Source organism: Scyliorhinus torazame, chromosome 10 (assembly GCF_047496885.1).
Source record: "Scyliorhinus torazame isolate Kashiwa2021f chromosome 10, sScyTor2.1, whole genome shotgun sequence".
Taxonomy (NCBI): Eukaryota; Metazoa; Chordata; class Chondrichthyes; order Carcharhiniformes; family Scyliorhinidae; genus Scyliorhinus; species Scyliorhinus torazame.
Window position 1 is genome coordinate 187,905,985 of NC_092716.1, and position 23,021 is coordinate 187,929,005.

Genomic DNA, 23,021 nt, shown 5'->3' on the forward strand with positions numbered 1-23,021 from the left:
CTTCAAAGGGCCTGTGCAGACTCGATGTGCCAAATGGTTTCATTCTGCACTGTAGTGATTCTATGATCACAGATTTATTATTATTATTTATTTATTATTTGCACAGCTCTTTCAGAGAGCTGGCTGAAAGTACTTGTCCAAATGGCCTCCCTCATTCTGTGCTTACCATTTTATGATTTCACAGTCTGACTTTTCAGTGACCCAGATCTGAGTTCCTCAATTCTACAGTGAATTTGTTTAAAGATTCTAATCCTCAACTGAGAATCCCCCCCACCCCCCCACCACCCCCCCATAATGTGTTGCACATCTTCGCACAAAGCAAAACGCCAATCTTAGAAATCAAACTGTTGCTGCTCATAGAGCTGACAGGACCATTCGGTCCAACTGTTCATGTTCCACACAAACCTCCTCCTACTTACTGTGTCCTGTGGTCAAGGATCCACACGTCAAGTTTCATGTGAGGAGGTAAGATTATTTCCATTGGAGGAGAAAATGGTAAAAGAAGATGTGATCGAGGTTTGAGAGGGTAAACAGGTAAGGATACTTTTGGGCAGTCAATGCTGGTTAATGTAATATTACAGAGTGAATAGGGAGAGAAATGAGGAGAAATGTCTTTACACAGAGACTGTTCGACCACGGAATGCTTTACCACAGAGAGTGACAGAAGCAGAGACCCTTACAGGGTATCAGGGCGGAGCAAGACATGGGAATAATTTGGGATTAATACAGGGCTATGGGGAGAGAGTGGGGCAGTGGGATTACTTTGTGATTGATACAAGGTTATGGGGAGAGACTGGGACACTGGGATTACTTTGGGATTCATCATATAATGATAGAATCTACAGTGCAGAAGGAGGCCATTCGGCCCATCGAGCCTGCACCAGAAAAGCTCCTACTTAAGCCCACGCCTCCACCCTATCCCCGTAACGCAGTAACCCCACCTAACCTTTTTTGGACACTAAGGGCAATTTAGCATAGCCAATCCGCCTAACCCGCACATCTTTGGACTGTGGGAGGAAACTGAAGCACCCGGAGGAAACCCCCGCAGACACGGGGAGAACATGCAGACTCCGCATAGACAGTGACCCAAGCCGGGAATCAAACCTTGGACACTGGAGCTGTGAAGCGACAGTGCTAACCACTGTGCTACCACTGATGCAGGGCTATGATGAGAGATTGGGGCAGTGAGATTAGTTTGTGATTGGTACAAGGCTAAGGGGAGAGAGTGGGACACTGGGATTACTAAGAGCTGGTTTAGCTCAGTGGGCTAGACAGCTGGTTTGTGATGCAAAACAAGGCCAGCAGCGCAGGTTCAATTCCCGTACCAGCTTACCCGAACAGGTGCCGGAATGTGGCGACTGAGGACTTTTCACAGTAACTTCATACTTGTGACAATAAAAGGTTATTATTATTATTATTTTGGGATTGATACAGGGCCATGAGAAGGGATTAGGACAGTGGAATTAGATTAGAGTCATAAAGTCATAGATGTTTACAGCATTGAAACAGGCCCTTCGGCTCAGCTTGTCCATGCTGTCCAGTTTCTATCACTAAGCTAGTCCCACTTGCCTGCATTTGGCCCATATCCCTCTATACCCAACCTGCCCATGTAACTGTCTAACTGCTTTGTAAAAGACAAAATCATACCCGCCTCTATCACTGTCTCTGGCAGCCCATTCCAGATGCTCACTACCCTCTGTGTGAAGAAATTTCCCCTCTGGTCTCTTTTGTATCTCTCCCCTCTCACCTTAAACCTATGCCCTCTAGTTCTAGACTCCTCTACTTTTGGGAAAAGATGTTGACTATCCACCTCATCTATGTTCCTCATTATTTTATAGACCTCTATAAGACCATAAGACATAGGAGCGGAAGTAAGGCCATTTGGCCCATCGAGTCCACTCCACCATTCAATCATGGCTGATTTCAACTCCATTTACCCGCTCTCTCTCCATAGCCCTTAATTCCTCGAGAAATCAAGAATTTATCAACTTCTGTCTTAAAGACACTCAACGTCCCGGCCTCCACCGCCCTCTGTGGCAATGAATTCCACAGACCCACCACTCTCTGGCTGAAGAAATTTCTCCTCATCTCTGTTCTAAAGTGACTCCCTTTTATTCTAAGGCTGTGCCCCCGGGTCCTAGTCTCCCCTGCTAATGGAAACAACTTCCCTACGTCCACCCTATCTACGCCATTCATTATCTTGTAAGTTTCTATTAGATCTCCCTTCAACCTCCTAAACTCCAATGAATATAATCCCAGGATCCTCAGACGTTCATCGTATGTTAGGCCTACCATTCCTGGGATCATCCGTGTGAATCTCCGCTGGACCCGCTCCAGTGCCAGTATGTCCTTCCTGAGGTGTGGGGCCCAAAACTGCTCACAGTATTCTAAATGGGGCCTAACTAGTGCTTTATAAAGCTTCAGAAGTACATTCCTGCTTTTATATTCCAAGCCTCTTGAGATGAATGACAACATTGCATTTGCTTTCTTAATTACGGACTCAACCTGCAAGTTTACCTTTAGAGAATCCTGGACTAGGACTCCCAAGTCCCTTTGCACTTCAGCATTATGAATTTTGTCACCGTTTAGAAAATAGTCCATGCCTCTATTCTTTTTTCCAAAGTGCAAGACCTCGCATTTGCCCACGTTGAATTTCATCAGCCATTTCTTGGACCACTCTCCTAAACTGTCTAAATCTTTCTGCAGCCTCCCCACCTCCTCCATACAACCTGCCCCTCCACCTATCTTTGTATCATCGTCAAACTTAGCCAGAATGCTCCCAGTCCCGTCATCTAGATCGTTAATATATAAAGAGAACAGCTGTGGCCCCAACACTGAACCCTGCGGGACACCACTCGTCACCGGTTGCCATTCCGAAAAATAACCTTTTATCCCAACTCTCTGCCTTCTGCCTGACAGCCAATCGTCAATCCATGTTAGTACCTTGCCTCGAATACCATGGGCCCTTATTTTACTCAGCAGTCTCCCATGAGGCACCTTATCAAAGGCCTTTTGGAAGTCAAGATAGATAACATCCATTGGCTCTCCTTGGTCTAACCTATTTGTTATCTCTTCAAAGAACTAAAGATCACCCCTAAGCCTCCTACGCTCCAAGGATAAAAGTCCCAGCCTATCCAGCCTCCCCTTATAACTCAGACCATCCTCGTAAATCTCTTCTGCACTCTTTCTAGGTTAACAATATCCTTCCTATAATAGGGTGACCAGAACTGAACACAGTATTCCATGTGTGGTCTTACCAATGTCTTGTACAACTTCAACAAGAGGTCCCAACTCCTGTATTCAATATTCTGGCCAATAAAACCTAGCATGCTGAATGCCTTCTTCACCACCCTGCCCACCTGCGACTCCACCTTCAGGGAGCTATGAACCTGTACTCCTAGATCTCTTTGTTCTGTAACTATCCCCAACTCCCTACCATTAACTGAATATGATGTGGAGATGCCGGCGTTGGACTGGGGTGAGCACAGTAAGAAGTCTTACAACACCAGGTTAAAGTCCAACAGGTTTGTTTCGATGTCACTAGCTTTCGGAGCGCTGCTCTGAAACATTAACTGAATAGGTCCTGCCCTGATTTGATCTACCAAAATGCATCACCTCACATTTATCCAAATTAAACTCCATCTGCCATTTATCGGCCGCCTGGCCCAATTGGTCAAGATCCTGTTGCAATCTTATATAACTTTCTTCACTATCCACTCTGCCACCAATCTTGGTGTCATCTGCAAACTTATTAACCATACCTCCTACATTCTCATCCAAATCATTTATATATATAACAAATAACAGTGGACCCAGCACCGATCCCTGAGGCACATCGCTGGTCACAGGCCTCCAGTTTGATAAACAACCCTCCACAACCACCCTTTAGCTTCGATCGCCAAGCCAATTTTGTATCCAATTGGCTACCTCACGCTGGATTCTGTGAGTTTTTTTTTTTAATAAACGTTTTATTGAAGAATTTTCTTTGGCATTTTAACAGCAACAAAATCAATAATATAAATAACAAGATAAAAATAATCATAGTGCAAATTCCGCCGATTCTGTGAGATTTAACATTTTGCAATAACTTACCATGCGGTACCTTGTCCAAGGCCTTGCTAAAGTCCATGTAGACAACGTCGACCGCACTGCCCTCATCTACCTTCTTGGTTACCCCTTCTAGAAACTCAATCAAATTTGTGAGACATGACTTTCCCCTTACAAAGCCTTGCTGACTTTCCCTAATTAGCCCTTGCCTGTCTAAATGCCTGTAGATCCTGCCCCTCAGAATACTTTCCAACAACTTACCCACTACAGAAGTAAGGCTCACCGGTCAGTAGTTCCCAGGATTATCCATACAGCCTTTCTTATACAAGGACACAGCATTTGATACCCTCCAATCTTCAGGCACCTCTCCTGTGGCTGCCGATGATTCGAATATCTCAGCTAGGGGGCCGGCAATTTCCCCCCTAGCCCCCCACAACGTCCTGGGATACATTTCATAAGGTCCCGGGGATTTATCTATCTTGATGCGCTTTAAGACTTCCAGGGCCTCCTTCTCTGTAATATATACACTCCTCAAGGCATCACTTTTTATTCCTCCAATTTCCCTAACATTCGTACCTTTCTCAACAGTAAATACTGACGAGAAATATTCATTTAGGACCTCTCCCATCCCTTGTGGATCCGCACATAGATGATCCTGTTTATCTCTAAGAGGCCCTGCCCTCGCCCTAGTCACTCTTTTGCCCTTTATGTACATGTAAAAGCTCTTTGGATTTTCCTTTGCCTTATCTGCCAAGATAATCTCATGTCCCCTTTTCGCCCTCCTGACTTCTCTCTTAACCCTGCTCTGACAAGCCCTATACTCTTCAAGGGATCCACTTGATCCCAGCTGCCTATGCATGTCATGTGCCTCCTTCTTCCTTTTGACCATGACCTCAATATCCCAAGTCATCCAGGGTTCCCTTCTTCTACCTGCCTTACCCTTCAAGAGGAATGTGCTCACCCTCAACCCTAATTAACACCCTTTTGAAAGACTCCCAATTACAAGCTTTCCCCTTGCCTGTGAACAGGCTCCCCCAATCATATTTTGAAAGTTCCCACCTAATACCATCGTACGTGGCCTTGCCCCAATTTAGAATTTTTACTTTTGGGCCAGAACTATCATTCTCCATGGCTATCTTAAAGCTAATGGAATTATGATCACTGATCCCAAAGTGTTCCCTCACGAGCACTTCCATCACCTACCCGTCCTTATTCCCCAAGAGGAGGTCAAGATTTGCCCCCTCTCTAGTCGGGCCATCCACATATTGAATGAGGAATTCTTCCTGAATACACTCAACAAATTTCTGTCCACCCAAACCCCTAGTGCTATGGCTGTCCCAGTTAATGTTGGGAAAGTTTAAGTCCCCTACTATTACCACCCTATTTTTCCGGCAACTATCTGTAATCTTACATATTAGCTTCTCGTTTTCCCGCTGACTATTTGGGGCCTAGAGTACAGTCCTATCAAAGTGATCTCACCCGTCTTATTTTTCAGTTCAACCCACATAGACTCAGTGGGTGAACCCTTCAATATATCCTCTCTCAGTACTGCCGTGATGTTGTCCCAAATCAAAAATCTCCGCGTCTATCTTTCCCATAGCATCTGTACCCCTACCAGTCCTGCCGCTCCTTTAGCCAAGTTTCAGTAATAGCTATAATATCCCAGTACCTATCCATGCCCTGAGTTCATCTGCCTTGCCCGTTAGGCCTCTTGCGTTAAAATAAATGAAGTTCATCTGTTTCTGTGGCTTCCACTTTTCTCCTGACTGGCTTTTTTTTCTATCCCCTCTTTACTACCCTCTGACTTCCTGCATTGGTTCCCATTGATACAAGGCTATGTGAAGAGTGCAGGAAAGTGAGATTAGTTTTAGATTGATACAGGATTTTAGGCAGAGAGTGGGAAAGTGGGATTACTTATAGATGGATACAGGGATATGGTGAGAGACCGATACAGTGGGATTAGTTTAGGATTGATGCAGGGCTACGAAGGAGATTTGGTGGCATAGTGGATAGCAACTAATGGATGGTCAATGCGGATCACATTGGTGCCAACAACAAGGGTTGACCCCCCCCTTTCCGGATGGGGTGGATTCGGGACCCGCCTCCTTGTGGTGCAGCTCGTGGCATTGTGGGTCTGACCAGCCTTTGGGCAGAGAACTAAAGGAGATGGCTATGAGGAGAAAGCGAGGCAATGGGGTTAGTTTGGGATTAATGTAACGCTATGTGGGGAGAGTGAAACAGTGGGATTAGTTTGGGATTGTTCTAGTAAAGATCAAGAGATATAAGAAGCAGAATTACTTCTGTGCTTAAAAGTTCTCTGGTTCAGTGTGATGCTATAACTGTGTGTGTAATCTGTGTAATTGGTTAATCTGTGGTTCAGAGGAATGCTCTGTTGCCTAACCTGTAACACCACTAACTGAGAATGTAAAGATTTCAGAGCTATAATTCTGGAAATACTGGGATGAATTCTCCGCCTCCGGTTGTGGGGTTCCTGATGCGGCGTAAAATCGAGCGCCGGGCTAAAAAAGGGGATCGGTGCCCGAATGTTCGGTCCTCTGCTGGCGGCAGCGAGCTGCAATGCTCGCACCAGCAGGAGGATGGCCATCTGAACCCATTTGCATCCAATCAACGGCTGGAAGCCCGATTCTCCACACTCCCGTGATGCTCCAGCCCTCTTGGCCGGGTTTCGCAGGCCTGGATTGGTATTTCCCACTGGCCCTGACGCGGCGGATCCCGCGGTGGGTCAAGTGGGTATGTATTTAACGTTTGTACCCCCAAAGTCCATTAGAAGACCCCCTCCCCACAACACAATTCCTGCCCATTCCAGCTCCCTCCATCAGAGACCCCCCCCATATCAGAGACCTCCCCATATCAGAGCCTCCCATATCAGAGATTCCCCCTCCCCCATCAATCACCCCTGCCTGGAAGTTAAAGAGCAGTCCAGGCAGAAACAGTGAGAAATCACTGCTTTTCGACTTACCAGCCCCTTACACCTGCTGCCTCGGACAGAAGTATTGAAAGAAGCAGCTGTTACTTAATAGAAAGGCAAAATACGTCACCAGGCTTTAAACCCCTCAGATCCTTTGATCTGCGAGACTCCTATTCGCTTTCAAAGAGAAATTGCTTTCAGTAGGCTATAACCAACAGGATAATAACTTCCCACAACTAGGTGTCTGGATCGTTCATTTTCATTTCATTTCACACTTGAATGCATCTCAAGTACCCTGCTTTGAACCACAATGTTTATAAGCATCTAGCTATGATTGACAGAACTTCACCACAACAAAAGAGGTCAAGTGTTTTCTGTTGAGTAAAAGAGAAAGTGAAAGCACTTATCTCTTATGTGTTTATAAACATTATGGTTAGCATTACAGCAGGGTACTTGTACCCTTGTGATAGATTCCCCCACCAGTGAAATATGTTTCACTCTAACTACACTGTCAATTTGTTTCAAAACCCTAAACACTTCAATCTTCAATGTTCCAGGGAATACAAGCCGGGTTTAGTCCCACTTACTATTCTTGAAGGAGATCAATTAACTTGACTGGTACTGGGGCAGCACAGCGGTTAGCACTGCTGCCTCACGGTGCCGAGGCCCCGGGTTTGATCCCGGCCCCGGTTCACTGTCCATGTGGAATTTGCATGGTCTCCCCATGTCTGTGGGGGTCTCACCCCCAGAACACAAAGATGTACAGGGTAGGTGGATTGGCAACGCTAAATTGCCCCTCAATTGGGAAAAAAAAATAATTGAGCACTTTAAATTTTGAAGAAAACTTGGCAGATACTAGCGATGAATCATTGCCCCTGGGCTGGCAGATTGCAGATAGAAAATGTGAGCCTTCCCTTCAGCTTGACTTGCATGAGTGTTCTAATGGCTCCCATTATTCAATTTTCCCGTCTCCATCACAGCCGAGATGCCCAGGCAATTCCCAAAGATAGCAGAGACAGAGGAGGACGAGCAAGTTCGAATTATAGCGGAGAAGGTGTTTGCTTCTGCTCTGCGTGAAGAGGACACCAAGGATGCCCTATCTCTGTTTGACGTTGCTGAAGATTGCCCGATTGGTAAAAAGGAAGCCAAGGAGAGGGAGCTTCAGAAGGAGATTGCTGAGCAGCAATCAGAGACGACAGCAAAGAGGTATGTCCTTAATTGTACAGAAGTGGCCACAGCTTGCATTTGGAGCAATTCCAGTTTGACCTTGTAGCAGCAATGTTGGTCAGAAAGCCCATCGCTTATGCACTTTTGAAGGTGAGCATTAGCAGGTGATTAAATCTTTACAGATCCAGAGATGGGGTAACCCCAGGTTAAAGAGGTGTGAATTGTGTCAAGCCAGCACAGTTGGTAGGATTTCGCAGGCCAGATGCTGGGGGATGGTGGGCCACCCTCTGGCCTGCGAAATCCTACCAACTGTGCTGGCTTGACACAATTCACACCTCTTTAACCTGGGGTTGCGTCATCTCTGGATCTGTAAAGATTTAATCACCTGCTAATGCTCGCATTCCAAGCATTGTCTGGCATCTTTGAATCTGTCCATATATATGTTTCTGGAACAGATTTCTTCATTCACCCGAGGAAGGAGCAACGCTCTGAAAGCTAGTGACAATCAAAACAAACCTGTTGGACTTTAACCTGGTGTTGTAAAATGTCTTACTGTGCTCACCCCAGTCCAACGCTGGCATCTCCACATCATGGCACTTTTGAAGGGCATAGATTTAGGCCAATCATCCCTTCCTGTCTGTGCCGGCTCTTTGAAAGAGCTATCTAATTTGTCCCACTCCCCTGCTCTTTCCCTGCAGTCCTACAGATAAATTTCCCTTCAAGTATTTATTTAATTCCCTTTTGAATGTTACTACCAAAACTGCTTCCCCTCTCTTCCAGCCAGTCCAATTTTTAACCACTCACTGCATGAAAACAAATTCTCCTCATGTCTCCTCTCGCTTTTTGACAATTACCTTCAATCTGTGTCCTCTGGTTACTGACACTCTCTCCTGTGAGTGGAAACAATTTCACTCAATCTATTTTTCAGAACTATTGATAATTTTGAGCACATTACATTTCCCAAACACTTTCTCAGTTTTTATGTAAACAATCCCAATTTCTCCATTCTCTCAGAATATGACAGTGCTGCAGTTTGTATTTAATCCTGTGCTGTCCCTGCCCTGAGTGTTTGGTGGGGATGTGGTAGTATGTATTAGGGGTCATGTGGGACTGGAAGCCCTAATGTCATTGGCTGACAGATCCCGGGTCCTGGTTGGCCGTTGACCTCTAGCTCCGCCCTGAAGGCGGAGTATAAGAAGCCGGAGTCCTCCCCCGCAGGCCATTCTACTATCGAGCTGCGGGGGAACAGACACGCTTAATAAAGTCTCATCGACTTCACTCTATTCGTCTCACGGAGTCTTTGCGCGCTACAATTTATTAAGCGTGCCTAAAAAGGACTATGGAGCTCAGGATCATCCCGGAATGCCTGAGGATCAGCCCCCACGCAGTGAACGCGGCAGCAGCCTTCAAGCACTGGCAGACTTGTTTTGAGGCCTACCTCAGAACGGCCACCGGCCGGGTCACAGAAGACCAAAAACTACAGGTCCTGCACTCGAGGTTAAGCACAGAGATTTTCTCCCTCATCGAAGACGCGGAGGATTTCCAGACGGCGTTCGCAGCACTGAAAAGTCTCTATGTCCGCCCAGTTAACCAAATCTACGCTCGCTACCAGCTCGCGACGAGACGGCAAAGTCCCGGAGAATCGATGGACGAATTCTACGCCGCGCTGCTGATTTTGGGACAAGCCTGCAGCTGCCCTTCGGTGAACGCAAATGAACACACGGACATGTTAATGCGCGATGCTTTTGTGGCAGGTATGAATTCCTCCCAAATCCACCAAAGACTTCTAGAAAGAGAGTCGCTAGGACTCTCAGAGGCACGGGCCCTAGCAGCCTCCCTAGACGTGGCCGCGCGAAATACCCGCGCCTACGGCCCCGACCGCGCGGCAGCCCATTGGGCTCCGTACGCACCCGTCGCGACAAACCCACCCCCCCCCCGGACACCCCACAGGTTTGCGCGGTCCAAACGCCAAGTCGCACCGGGGGCGCCCGCTGCTATTTATGCGGCCAGGCGAAACACCCCCGGCAGCGATGCCCGGCCCGCGCAGCAATCTGCAAGAGCTGCGGGAAATAGGGCCATTTCGCGGTTGTGTGCCGGTCCCGCGAGGTCGCCGCTGTCCCGGGAGAACAGGGAGTCCTGCAAGCCGTTTACGCTCCCCAACCCCCCCAGCGCCCCATGTACGACCCGCAGGCGCAGCCGCTCTGGGTCCCGACCACCGCGGTCCCGGGAGAACAGGGAGCCCTGCACGCCGCTTACGCTCCCCAACCCCCCCCCCCCGTCCCCACGTATGACCCGCCGGCGCTACCAATTTGGGTCCCGACCACCGCTGTCCACAGAGATGAGGGAGCCCCGCGCGGTCCTAACGCTCCCCAACCCCCCCAGCGCCCCATGTGCGACCCGCAGACGCCGCCATTTTGGGTCCCGGCCACCACGAGGGGAGGAAGGGCGCCGCCATCTTGGACCGCCCCAGACCTGTACGACGCGTGGGGGCGGCCATTTTGTCCACCCCCGCCGCCATCTTGTGACCCCCCAGCCATGTGCGATATATGGGGGCAGCCATTTTGTTCATCCCCGACGCCATCTTGGACGGCAACAAAGGACCCCAGTGTCGACGGCTCCACGGGGTTCGAGGAAGACGCTCCACTACTACAACCACGTCTCGCTTCAATTACGCTCGATCAAGCTCGGCCCCGGACACTCCAGACGACGACGACAACGGTGCTAATAAACGGGCACGAGACACCATGCCTAGTCGACTCCGGGAGCACGGAGAGCTTTATCCACCCCGACACGGTAAGACGCTGTTCCTTGACCACCTATCCCAGCGCACAAAAGATTTCCCTAGCTGCAGGATCCCACTCCGTACAGATCCAAGGTTTCTGCATAGTTACCCTAACGGTGCAGGGGAGGGAGTTCAAAAACTACAAACTACATGTCCTTCCCCAACTCTGCACCCCCACATTACTGGGATTAGATTTCCAGTGCAATCTACAGAGCCTTACGTTCAAATTCGGCGGCCCAATACCCCCACTCACTATCTGCGGCCTCGCAACCCTCAAGGTGCAACCCCTGTCCTTGTTTGCGAACCTCACCCCGGATTGCAAACCCGTCGCCAATAGGAGCAGACGGTACAGCGCCCAGGACCGGACCTTCATTCGGTCCGAAGTCCAGCGGCTACTAAAGGAAGGCATAATCCAGGCCAGCAATAGTCCCTGGAGAGCACAGGTGGTAGTAGTGAAGACAGGGGAGAAACAAAGGATGGTCATTGACTACAGCCAGACCATCAACAGGTACACACAACTAGACGCGTACCCTCTCCCCCGCATATCCGACATGGTCAATCGGATTGCCCAATATAAAGTCTTCTCCACCGTGGACCTCAAGTCCGCCTACCATCAGCTCCCCATCCGCCCAAGTGACCGCAAGTACACAGCCTTCGAGGCAGACGGGCGATTATACCATTTCCTAAGGGTCCCATTTGGCGTCACAAACGGGGTCTCGGTCTTCCAACGGGAGATGGACCGAATGGTTGATCAACATGGGTTGCGGGCCACGTTCCCGTATCTCGACAATGTAACCATCTGCGGCCACGACCAGCAGGACCACGACGCCAACCTCCAAAAATTCCTCCAGACCGCCAAAGCCTTGAACCTCACATACAACGAGGACAAGTGCGTTTTTAGCACCAACCGGCTAGCCATTCTGGGCTACGTAGTGCGCAATGGGATAATAGGCCCCGACCCCGAACGTATGCGCGCCCTCATGGAATTTCCCCTCCCGCACTGCTCAAAAGCCCTGAAACGCTGCCTGGGTTTTTTTTTCATACTACGCCCAGTGGGTCCCCCAGTACGCAGACAAGGCCCGCCCCCTAATACAGACCACGACCTTCCCTCTGTCGACAGAGGCTTGCCAGGCCTTCAGCCGCATCAAAGCGGATATCGCAAAGGCCCCGATGCGCGCCATCGACGAGTCCCTCCCCTTCCAGGTCGAGAGCGACGCCTCCGACGTAGCTCTAGCGGCCACCCTTAACCAAGTGGGCAGACCCGTGGCCTTTTTCTCCCGAACCCTCCACGCTTCAGAAATCCGCCACTCCTCAGTGGAAAAGTAAGCCCAAGCCACAGTGGAAGCTGTGCGACATTGGAGGCATTACCTGGCCGGCAGGAGATTCACTCTCCTCACCGACCAACAGTCGGTAGCCTTCATGTTCGATAATGCACTGCGGGGCAAAATCAAAAACGACAAGATCTTAAGGTGGAGGATCGAGCTCTCCACCTTCAACTACGAGATCTTGTATCGTCCCGGAAAGCTGAACGAGCCGTCTGATGCCCTATCCCGCGGCACATGTGCCAACGCACAAATTAACCGCCTCCAAACCCTCCACGAGGACCTCTGCCACCCGGGGGTCACTCGGTTTTTCCACTTTATCAAGTCCCGCAATCTCCCATACTCGTTAGAGGAGGTCCGTACAGTCACAAGGGACTGCCACATCTGCGCGGAATGCAAACCGCATTTTTTCAGGCCGGATGGTGCGCACCTGATTAAGGCTTCCCGCCCCTTTGAACGCCTTAGTCTGGATTTCAAAGGGCCCCTCCCCTCCACCGACCGCAACACATACTTCCTTAATGTGGTGGACGAATACTCCCGCTTCCCATTCGCCATTCCCTGCTCTGACATGACCGTGGCCACAGTCATTAAAGCCCTGAACACCATCTTCACACTGTTCGGTTGCCCCGCATGCGTCCACAGCGACAGGGGGTCCTCTTTCATGAGTGACGAGCTGCGCCAGTTCCTGCTCAGCAAGGGCATAGCCTCAAGCAGGACGACCAGCTACAACCCCCGGGGGAACGGGCAAGTAGAGAGGGAGAACGGCACGGTCTGGAAGACCGTCCTACTGGCCCTACGGTCCAGGGACCTCCCAGTTTCACGGTGGCAGGAGGTCCTCCCGGACGCTCTCCACTCCATCCGGTCGCTATTATGTACGAGCATTAATCATACGCCTCATGAGCGTCTCCTTGTCTTCCCTAGGAGGTCCTCCTCTAGAACGTCGCTGCCGACCTGGCTGGCGGCCCCAGGACCCATCTTGCTCCGAAAGCATGTGCGGGCACACAAGGCGGACCCGTTGGTCGAAAGGGTTCACCTCCTCCACGCGAACCCGCAGTACGCTTACGTGGAGTACCCCGACGGCCGACAGGACAAGGTCTCCCTGCGGGATCTGGCGCCCGCCGGCAACACACACACCCCCCCGACACCATTCACCCAACCCCCCCCCCCTTCCTGCCACCGCCGCACCCCGCGACCGCCCCCTTCCCAGGAGGATCGGTTCCCCCCCCCCCTCAGGCCCGACCAAGAATAAAGCCCAAGCTGAAACCGTAAGGCTCCCGGAGACGACAACACCGGTACAAGCACCACCACCACCACCGAGGCGATCGACACGGACGACCAGACCGCCCGACCGACTCGTGGCGTCGATCTAAATCAATATATGGAATTTTCACAAGAACATTTTGCTTTTCTCCCGATACCTTCTGTAAATAGTTGAAACAGGACAAAATTGTATATACTGTATTGCCATATGAATGTTTTCCTCCCAGGACCAGCCCTGTAAACCCTTACCACCATGCGAAGCATCACCCCGCCGGGTTCATTTTTGACAAGGGGTGAATGTGGTAGTATGTATTAGGGGTCATGTGGGACTGGAAGCCCTAATGTCATTGGCTGACAGACCCCGGGTCCTGGTTGGCCGTTGACTTCTAGCTCCGCCCTGAAGGCGGAGTATAAGAAGCCGGAGTCCTCCCCCGCAGGCCATTCTACTATCGAGCTGCGGGGGAACAGACACGCTTAATAAAGCCTCATCGACTTCACTCTATTCGTCTCACGGAGTCTTTGTGCGCTACAGGGGACAATGTAGAGGAAGCTTTACTCTGTATCTAAACCCTGATGTACATGTCATAGGAGTGTTTGATGAAGAGAGTGTAGAGGGATCTTTATTCTGTAGCTAAACCATGATATACCTGTCCTGGGAGTTTTTGATCGCACAGTGTAGAGGGAGCTTTATTCTGTAGCTAAACCATGATATACCTGTCCTGGGAGTTTTTGATCGCACAGTGTAGAGGGTGCTTTATTCTGTAGCTAAACCATGATATACCTGTCCTGGGAGTATTTGATCGCACAGTGTAGAGGGAGCTTTATTCTGTAGCTAAACCATGATATACCTGTCCTGGGAGTGTTTGATAGCACAGTGCAGAGGGAGTTTTATTCTGTATCTAAACCATGATATACCTGTCCTGGAAGTGTTTGATGGCACAGTGCAGAGGGAGGTTTATTCTGTATCTAACCCGTGATGTACCTATCATTCGAGTGTTTGATGGTGACAGCGTAGCGGGAGCTTTACTCTGTATCTAACCTTTGATGTGCCTGGCCTGGGAGTGCTTGGTGGCACAGTGCAGTGGGAGCTTTCCTCTGTATCTAACCTGTGATGTACCTGTCCTCGGAGTGCATGGTGGCACAGTGTAGTGGGAGCTTTACTCTGTATCTAACCTGTGATGTACCTGTCCTCGGTGCACAGTGTAGTGGGAGCTTTACTCTGTATCTGACCTGTGATGTGCCTGTCCTGGGAGTGTTTGATGGTGACAGTGTAGTGGGAGCTTTACTTTGTATCTAAACTGTGATGCACCTGTCCTGGGAGTGTTTGATGGGGACAGTGTAGTGGGAGCTTTACTCTGTATCTGACCTGAGATGTACCTGTCCTGGGTGTGCTTGGTGGCACAGTGTAGTGGGAGCTTTACTCTGTATCTGACCTGTGATGTACCTGTCCTGGGTGTGCTTGGTGGCACAGTGTAGTGGGAGCTTTACTCAGTATCTGACCTGAGATGTACCTGTCCTGGGTGTGCTTGGTAGCACAGTGTAGTGGGAGCTTTACTCTGTATCTGACCAGTGATGTACCTGTCCTGGGAGTGTTTGATGGTGACAGTGTAGTGAGAGCTTTACTCTATTTCTGACCTGTGATGTACCTGTCCTGGGTGTGCTTGGTGGCACAGTGTAGTGGGAGCTTAACTCTGTATCTGACCTGTGATGTACCTGTCCTGGGTGTGCTTGGTGGCACAGCGTAGTGGGAGCTTTACTCTGTATCTGACCTGTGATGTACCTGTCCTGGGTGTGCTTGGTAGCACAGTGTAGTGGGAGCTTTACTCTGTATCTGACCAGTGATGTACCTGTCCTGGGAGTGTTTGATGGTGACAATGTAGTGGGAGCTTTACTCTGTATCTGACCTGTGATGTACCTGTCCTGGGTGTGCTTGGTGGCACAGTGTAGTGGGAGCTTTACTCAGTATCTGACCTGAGATGTACCTGTCCTGGGTGTGCTTGGTAGCACAGTGTAGTGGGAGCTTTACTCTGTATCTGACCAGTGATGTACCTGTCCTGGGAGTGTTTGATGGTGACAGTGTAGTGAGAGCTTTACTCTATTTCTGACCTGTGATGTACCTGTCCTGGGTGTGCTTGGTGGCACAGTGTAGTGGGAGCTTTACTCTGTATCTGACCTGTGATGTACCTGTCCTGGGTGTGCTTGGTGGCACAGTGTAGTGGGAGCTTTACTCTGTATCTGACCTGTGATGTACCTGTCCTGGGTGTGCTTGGTGGCACAGTGTAGTGGGAGCTTTACTCTGTATCTGACCTGAGATGTACCTGTCCTGGGTGTGCTTGGTAGCACAGTGTAGTGGGAGCTTTACTCTGTATCTGACCTGTGATGTACCTGTCCTGGGAGTGTTTGATGGTGACAGTGTAAAGCAGTGATGGGAAACCTAGGCTAATGAGTAGGCCACATGAGTGACCCTCCTTCATCTCAGTTGGCTGCATGGTTGAATCAATCATTTGCACAAGCCATGACTCCATGAATAAGATTAAATACATACCAAATATTTCATTAGGAGTTACAGAAAATGCTCAATCATTCGTATATTAATAGAACTGTCATCAACTTCAAATGGGAAAAACAAAATACATATTTACACTTGTCCTTAACGTATACTAAAATTTACTGTGCTTATCAAAGTTAGCACCAGCTACAACTAAAAGTTATACATTACTTAATTACACATACAAGTGCTTGAGATATTTATTTCATTTTGGATTTATAGTTATTTACCTTTATTTACTTTAATTAATAAACCATACTGCTTCCAATGAAGAAAGCCTGACAGTTACCAATAACTTGTACCGGCATTTGAAGATTAATGCGGAAAACAAGTAAATACTCACCAACCAATTGCTCCGCTTTGCACTTTTCCGCGCTCATTTCTCCTCCTGGCTCCGCTCTCGGTCTCACTCTTTTTCACGCTCTTTTATCTCCTGGCTCTGCCCTCGTTCGTTCCCGCATCTTTTAACTCTCGGCTGTGCTCTCGTTCGTTCCCGCACCTTTTATCTCCCGGCTCTGCTCTCGTTTATTCCCGCACCTTTTATCTCCCGGCTGTGCTCTTGTTCGTTCCCGCACGTTGTATCTCCCGGCTCTGCCCTCGTACGTTCCCGCACCTTTTATCTCCCGGCTCTGCTCTCGTTCGTTCCCGCACCTTTTATCTCCCGGCTCTGCTCTCGTTCGTTCCCGCACCTTTTAACTCTCGGCTGTGCTCTCGTTCGTTCCCGCACCTTTTATCTCCCGGCTCTGCTCTCGTTCATTCCCGCGCCTTTTATCTCCCGGCTCTGTTCTCGTTCGTTCCCGCACCTTTTAACTCTCGGCTGTGCTCTTGTTCGTTCCCGCACCTTTTATCTCCCGGCTCTGCCCTCGTTCGTTCCCGCACCTTTTATCTCCCGGCTCTGCTCTCGTTCTTTCCCGCACCTTTTATCTCCCGGCTCTTTCCTCGTTCATTCCCGCACCTTTTATCTCCCGGTTCTGTCCTCGTTCGTTCCCGCACCTTTTAACTCTCGGCTGTGCTCTCGTTCGTTCCCGCACCTTTCAACTGTCGGCTCTGCTCTCGTTCGTTACCGCACCTTTTATCTCCCGGCTGTGCTCTCGTTCGTTCCGCACCTTTTATCTCCCGGCTGTGCCCTCGTTCGTTCCCGCACCTTTTATCTCCCGGCTCTTCCCTCGTTCATTTCCGCACCTTTTATCTCCCGGCCCTGCTCTCGTTCGTTCCCGCACCTTTTATCTCCCGGTTCTGCCCTCGTTCGTTCCCGCACCTTTTAACTCTCGGCTCTGCCCTCGTTCATTCCCGCACCTTTTATCTCCCGGTTCTGCCCTCGTTCGGTCCCGCACCTTTTAATTCTCGGCTCTGCCCACGTTCATTCCCGCACCTTTTATCTCCCGGCTCTGCTCTCGTTCGTTCCCGCACCTTTTAACTCTCGGCTGTGCTCTCGTACGTTCCCGCACCTTTTATCTCCCGGCTGTGCCCTCGTTCGTTACGGCACCTTTTATCTCCCGGCTCTGCTCTCGTTCGTTCCCGCACCTTTTAACTCTCGGCTGTGCTCTCGTTCGTTCCCGCACCTTTTATCTCCCGGCTCTGCCCTCGTTCATTCCCGCACCTTTTAACTCTCGGCTGTGCTCTCGTTCGTTCCCGCACCTTTTAACTCCCGGCACTGACCTTGTTCGTTCCCGCACCTTATATCTCGCGGCGCTGCACTCGTTCGATCCCGCACCTTTTATCTCCCGGCTGTGCTCTCGTTCGTTCCCGCACCTTTTATCTCCCGGCTGTGCTCTCGTTCATTCCCGCACCTTTTATCTCCCGGCTCTCCTCTCGTTCGATCCCGCACCTTTTATCTCCCGGCTCTGCTCTCGTACGTTCCCGCATCTTTTATCTCCTGGCTCTGCCCTCGTTCGTTCCCGCATCTTTTAACTCTCGGCTCTGACCTCGTTCGTTACCGCACCTTTTATTTCCCGGCTCTGCTCTCGTACGTTCCCGCACCTTTTATCTCCCGGCTCTGCTCTCGTACGTTCCCGCACCTTTTAACTCTCGGCTCTGCCCTCGTTCGTTACCGCACATTTTATTTCCCGGCTCTGCTCTCGTACGTTCCCGCACCTTTTATCTCCCGGCTCTGCCCTCGTTCGTTCCCGCACCTTTTAACTCTCGGCTGTGCTCTCGTTCATTCCCGCACCTTTTATCTCCCGGCTGTGCTCTCGTTCATTCCCGCACCTTTTATCTCCCGGTTCTGCCCACGTTCGTTCCCGCACCTTTTATCTCCTGGCTGTGCTCTCGTTCGTTCCCGCACCTTTTATCTCTCGGCTGTGCTCTCGTACGTTCCCGCACCTTTTAACTGTCGGCCCTGCTCTCGTTCGTACCCGCACCTTTTATCTCCCGGCTCTGCCCTTGTTCGTTCCCGCACCTTTTATCTCCCGGCTGTGCTCTTGTTCGTTCCCGCACCTTGTATCTCCCAGCTCTGCCCTCGTTCGTTCCCGCACCTTTTATCTCCCGGCTCTGCTCTCGTTCGTTCCCGCATCTTTTATCTCCCGGCTCTGCCCTCGTTCATTCCCGCACCTTTTTTCCCCCGGCTCTGCTCTCGTTCGTTCCCGCACCTTTTATCTCCCGGCTCTGCTCTCGTTCGTTCCCGCACCTTTTATCTCCCGGCTCTGCTCTCGTTCGTTCCCGCACCTTGTATCTCCCAGCTCTGCCCTCGTTCGTTCCCGCACCTTTTTTCCCCCGGCTCTGCTCTCGTTCGTTCCCGCACCTTTTATCTCCCGGCTCTGCTCTCGTTCGTTCCCGCACCTTTTATCTCCCGGCTCTGCTCTCGTTCGTTCCCGCACCTTTTATCTCCCGGCTCTTCCCTCGTTCATTCCCGCACCTTTTATCTCCCGGTTCTGCCCTCGTTCGTTCCCGCACCTTTTAACTCTCAGCTGTGCTCTCTTACGTTCCCGCACCTTTCAACTGTCGGCTCTGCTCTCGTTCGTTACCGCACCTTTTATCTCCCGGCTCTGCTCTCGTTCATTCCCGCACCTTTTATCTCCCGGCTCTGCTCTCGTTCGTTCCCGCACCTTTTAACTCTCGGCTGTGCTCTCGTTCGTTCCCGCACCTTTTATCTCCCGGCTCTGCTCTCGTTCATTCCCGCACCTTTTATCTCCCGGCTCTGCTCTCGTTCGTTCCCGCACCTTTTAACTCTCGGCTGTGCTCTTGTTCGTTCCCGCACCTTTTATCTCCCGGCTCTGCCCTCGTTCGATCCCGCACCTTTTATCTCCCGGCTCTGCTCTCGTTCGTTCCCGCACCTTTTATCTCCCGGCTCTTTCCTCGTTCATTCCCGCACCTTTTATCTCCCGGTTCTGCCCTCGTTCGTTCCCGCACCTTTTAACTCTCGGCTGTGCTCTCGTTCGTTCCCGCACCTTTCAACTGTCGGCTCTGCTCTCGTTCGTTACCGCACCTTTTATCTCCCGGCTGTGCTCTCGTTCGTTCCGCACCTTTTATCTCCCGGCTGTGCCCTCGTTCGTTCCCGCACCTTTTATCTCCCGGCTCTTCCCTCGTTCATTTCCGCACCTTTTATCTCCCGGCTCTGCTCTCGTTCGTTCCCGCACCTTTTATCTCCCGGTTCTGCCCTCGTTCGTTCCCGCACCTTTTAACTCTCGGCTCTGCCCTCGTTCATTCCCGCACCTTTTATCTCCCGGTTCTGCCCTCGTTCGTTCCCGCACCTTTTAACTCTCGGCTCTGCCCACGTTCATTCCCGCACCTTTTATCTCCCGGCTCTGCTCTCGTTCGTTCCCGCACCTTTTAACTCTCGGCTGTGCTCTCGTACGTTCCCGCACGTTTTATGTCCCGGCTGTGCCCTCGTTCGTTACGGCACCTTTTATCTCCAGACTCTGCTCTCGTTCGTTCCCGCACCTTTTAACTCTCGGCTGTGCTCTTGTTTGTTCCCGCACGTTTTATCTCCCGGTTCTGCCCTCGTTCGTTCCCGCACCTTTTAACTCTCGGCTCTGCCCACGATCATTCCCGCACCTTTTATCTCCCGGCTCTGCTCTCGTTCGTTCCCGCACCTTTTAACTCTCGGCTGTGCTCTCGTACGTTCCCGCACCTTTTTTCTCCCGGCTGTGCCCTCGTTCGTTACGTCACCTTTTATCTCCCGGCTCTGCTCTCGTTCGTTCCCGCACCTTTTAACTCTCGGCTGTGCTCTCGTTCGTTCCCGCACCTTTTATCTCCCGGCTCTGCCCTCGTTCATTCCCGCACCTTTTAACTCTCGGCTGTGCTCTCGGTCGTTCCCGCACCTTTTAACTCCCGGCACTGACCTTGTTCGTTCCCGCACCTTATATCTCGCGGCGCTGCACTCGTTCGATCCCGCACCTTTTATCTCCCGGCTGTGGTCTCGTTCGTTCCCGCACCTTTTATCTCCCGGCTCTTCCCTCGTTCATTCCCGCACCTTTTATCTCCCGGTTCAGCCCTCGTTCGTTCCCGCACCTTTTAACTCTCGGCTTTGCTCTCTTACGTTCCCGCACCTTTCAACTGTCGGCTCTGCTCTCATTCGTTACCGCACCTTTTATCTCCCGGCTGTGCCCTCGTTCGTTCCCGCACCTTTTATCTCCGGCTCTTCCCTCGTTCATTCCCGCACCTTTTATCTCCCAGCTCTGCCCTTGTTCATTCCCGCAGCTTTTATCTCCCGGCTCTGCTCTCGTTCGTTCCCGCACCTTTTAACTCTGGGCTGTGATCTCGTTCATTCCCGCACGTTTTATCTCCCGGTTCTGCCCTCGTTCGTTCCCGCACCTTTTAACTCTCGGCTGTGCTCTCGTTCGTTCCCGCACCTTTTATCTCCTGGCTTTGCCCTTGTTCATTTCCGCACCTTTTATCTCCCGGCTCTGCCCTCGTTCATTCCCGCACCTTTTATCTCCCGGCTCTGCTCTCGTTCGTTCCCGCACCTTTTAACTCTCGGCTGTGCTCTCGTACGTTCCCGCACCTTTTATCTCCCGGCTGTGCCCTCGTTCGTTCCGGCACCTTTTATCTCCCGGCTCTGCTCTCGTTCGTTCCCGCACCTTTTAACTCTCGGCTGTGCTCTCGTTCGTTCCCACACCTTTTATCTCCCGGCTCTGCTCTCGTACGTTGCCGCACCTTTTATCTCCCGGCTCTGCTCTCGTTCGTTCCCGCACCTTTTAACTCTCGACTGTGCTCTCATACGTTCCCTCACCTTTTATCTCCTGGCTGTGCCCTCGTTCGTTCCGGACCTTTTATCTCCCGGCTCTGCTCTCATTCGTTCCCGCACCTTTTAACTCTCGGCTCTGCACTCGTTCATTCCCACAGCTTTTATCTCCCGGCTCTGCTCTCGTTCGTTCCCGCAACTTTTAATTCTGGGCTGTGATCTCGTTCATTCCCGCACGTTTTATCTCCCGGTTCTGCCCTCGTTCGTTCCCGCACCTTTTAACTCTCGGCTGTGCTCGCGTTCGTTCCCGCACCTTTTGATCTCCCGGCTCTTCCCTTGTTCGTTCCCGCACCTTTTATCTCCCAGCTCTGCCCTCGTTCATTCCCGCACCTTTTATCTCCCAGCTCTGCTCTCGTTCGTTCGCGCACCTTTTAACTCTCGGCTGTGCTCTCGTACGTTCCCGCACCTTTTATCTCCCGGCTGTGCCCTCGTTCGTTCCGGCACTTTTTATCTCCCGGCTCTGCTCTCATTCGTTCCCGCACCTTTTAACTCTCGGCTGTGCTCTCGTTCGTTCACGCACCTTTTATCTCCCGGCTCTGCTCTCGTACGTTGCCGCATCTTTTATCTCCCTGCTCTGCCCTCGTTTGTTCCCGTACCTTTTATCTCCCAGCTGTGCCTTCTTTCGATCCCGCACCTTTTATCTCCCAGCTCTGCTCTCGTTCATTCCCGCACCTTTTATCTCCCGGTTCTGCCTACTTTCGTTTCCGCACCTTTTATCTCCTGGCTGTCCTCTCGTTCGTTCCCGCACGTTTTAACTGTCGGCTCTGCTATCGTTCGTTCCCGCACCTTTTATCTCCCGGCTCTGCTCTCGTTCGTTCCTGCACCTTTTATCTCCCGGCTGTGCTCTCGTTCATTCCCGCACCTTTTATCTCCCGGTTCTGCCTACTTTCGTTCCCGCACCTTTTATCTCCTGGCTGTCCTCTCGTTCGTTCCCGAACCTTTTAACTCTCGGCTGTGCTCTCGTACGTTCCCGCACCTTTTAACTGTCGGCTCTGCTATTGTTCGTTCCCGCACCTTTTATCTCCCGGCTGTGCTCTCGTTCGTTCCCGCACCTTTTATCTCCCGGCTGTGCTCTCGTTCGATCCCGCACCTTTTATCTCCCAGCTCTGCTCTCGTTTGTTCCCGCACCTTTTATCTCCCGGCTGTGCCCTCGTTTGTTCCCGCACCTTTTATCTCCCGGCTGTGCCCTCGTTTGTTCCCGCACCTTTTATCTCCTGGCTCGGCTCTTGTTCGTTCCCGCACCTTTTAACTCTCGGCTGTGCCCTGGTTCGTTCCCGCACCTTTTAACTCCCGGCTGTGCCCTGGTTCGTTCACGCACCTTTTATCTCCCGGCTCTGCTCTCGATCGTTCCCGCACCTTTTAACTTTCGGCTGTGCTCTCGTACGTTCCCGCACCTTTTATCTCCCGGCTCTGCCCTCGTTCGTTCCCGCACCTTTTATCTCCCGGTTCTGCTCTCGTTCATTCCCGCACCTTTTATCTCCCGGTTCTGCCTTCGTTCGTTCCCGCACCTTTTAACTCTCGGCTGTGCTCTTGTACGTTCCCGCACCTTTTATCTCCCGGTTCTGCCCTCGTTCATTCCCGCACCTTTTAACTCTTGGCTGTGCTCTCGTTCGTTCCCGCACCTTTTATCTCCCGGTTCTGCCCTCGTTCATTCCCGCACCTTTTAACTCTTGGCTGTGCTCTCGTACGTTCCCGCACCTTTTATCTCCCGGCTCTGCTCTCGTACGTCCCTGCATCTTTTATCTCCCGGCTCTGCCCTCGTTCGTTCCCGCACCTTTTAACTC

General features: G+C 51.2%; 1 protein-coding gene across 3 annotated transcripts in view; it reads left to right on the forward strand.

Moving 5' to 3' along the window:
* Nucleotides 1–23,021, forward strand: part of LOC140384441 (AMP deaminase 3-like) — a 224,337-nt gene that overhangs the window by 22,801 nt on the left and 178,515 nt on the right. For all 3 annotated transcript variants that reach the window (XM_072466149.1, XM_072466148.1, XM_072466147.1), the window contains exon 2: nucleotides 7,957–8,182. In XM_072466149.1, coding sequence (XP_072322250.1) covers nucleotides 7,962–8,182 — 221 coding nt within the window. In that variant the 5' untranslated portion in view covers nucleotides 7,957–7,961. The remainder of the gene's footprint in view (nucleotides 1–7,956; nucleotides 8,183–23,021) is intronic.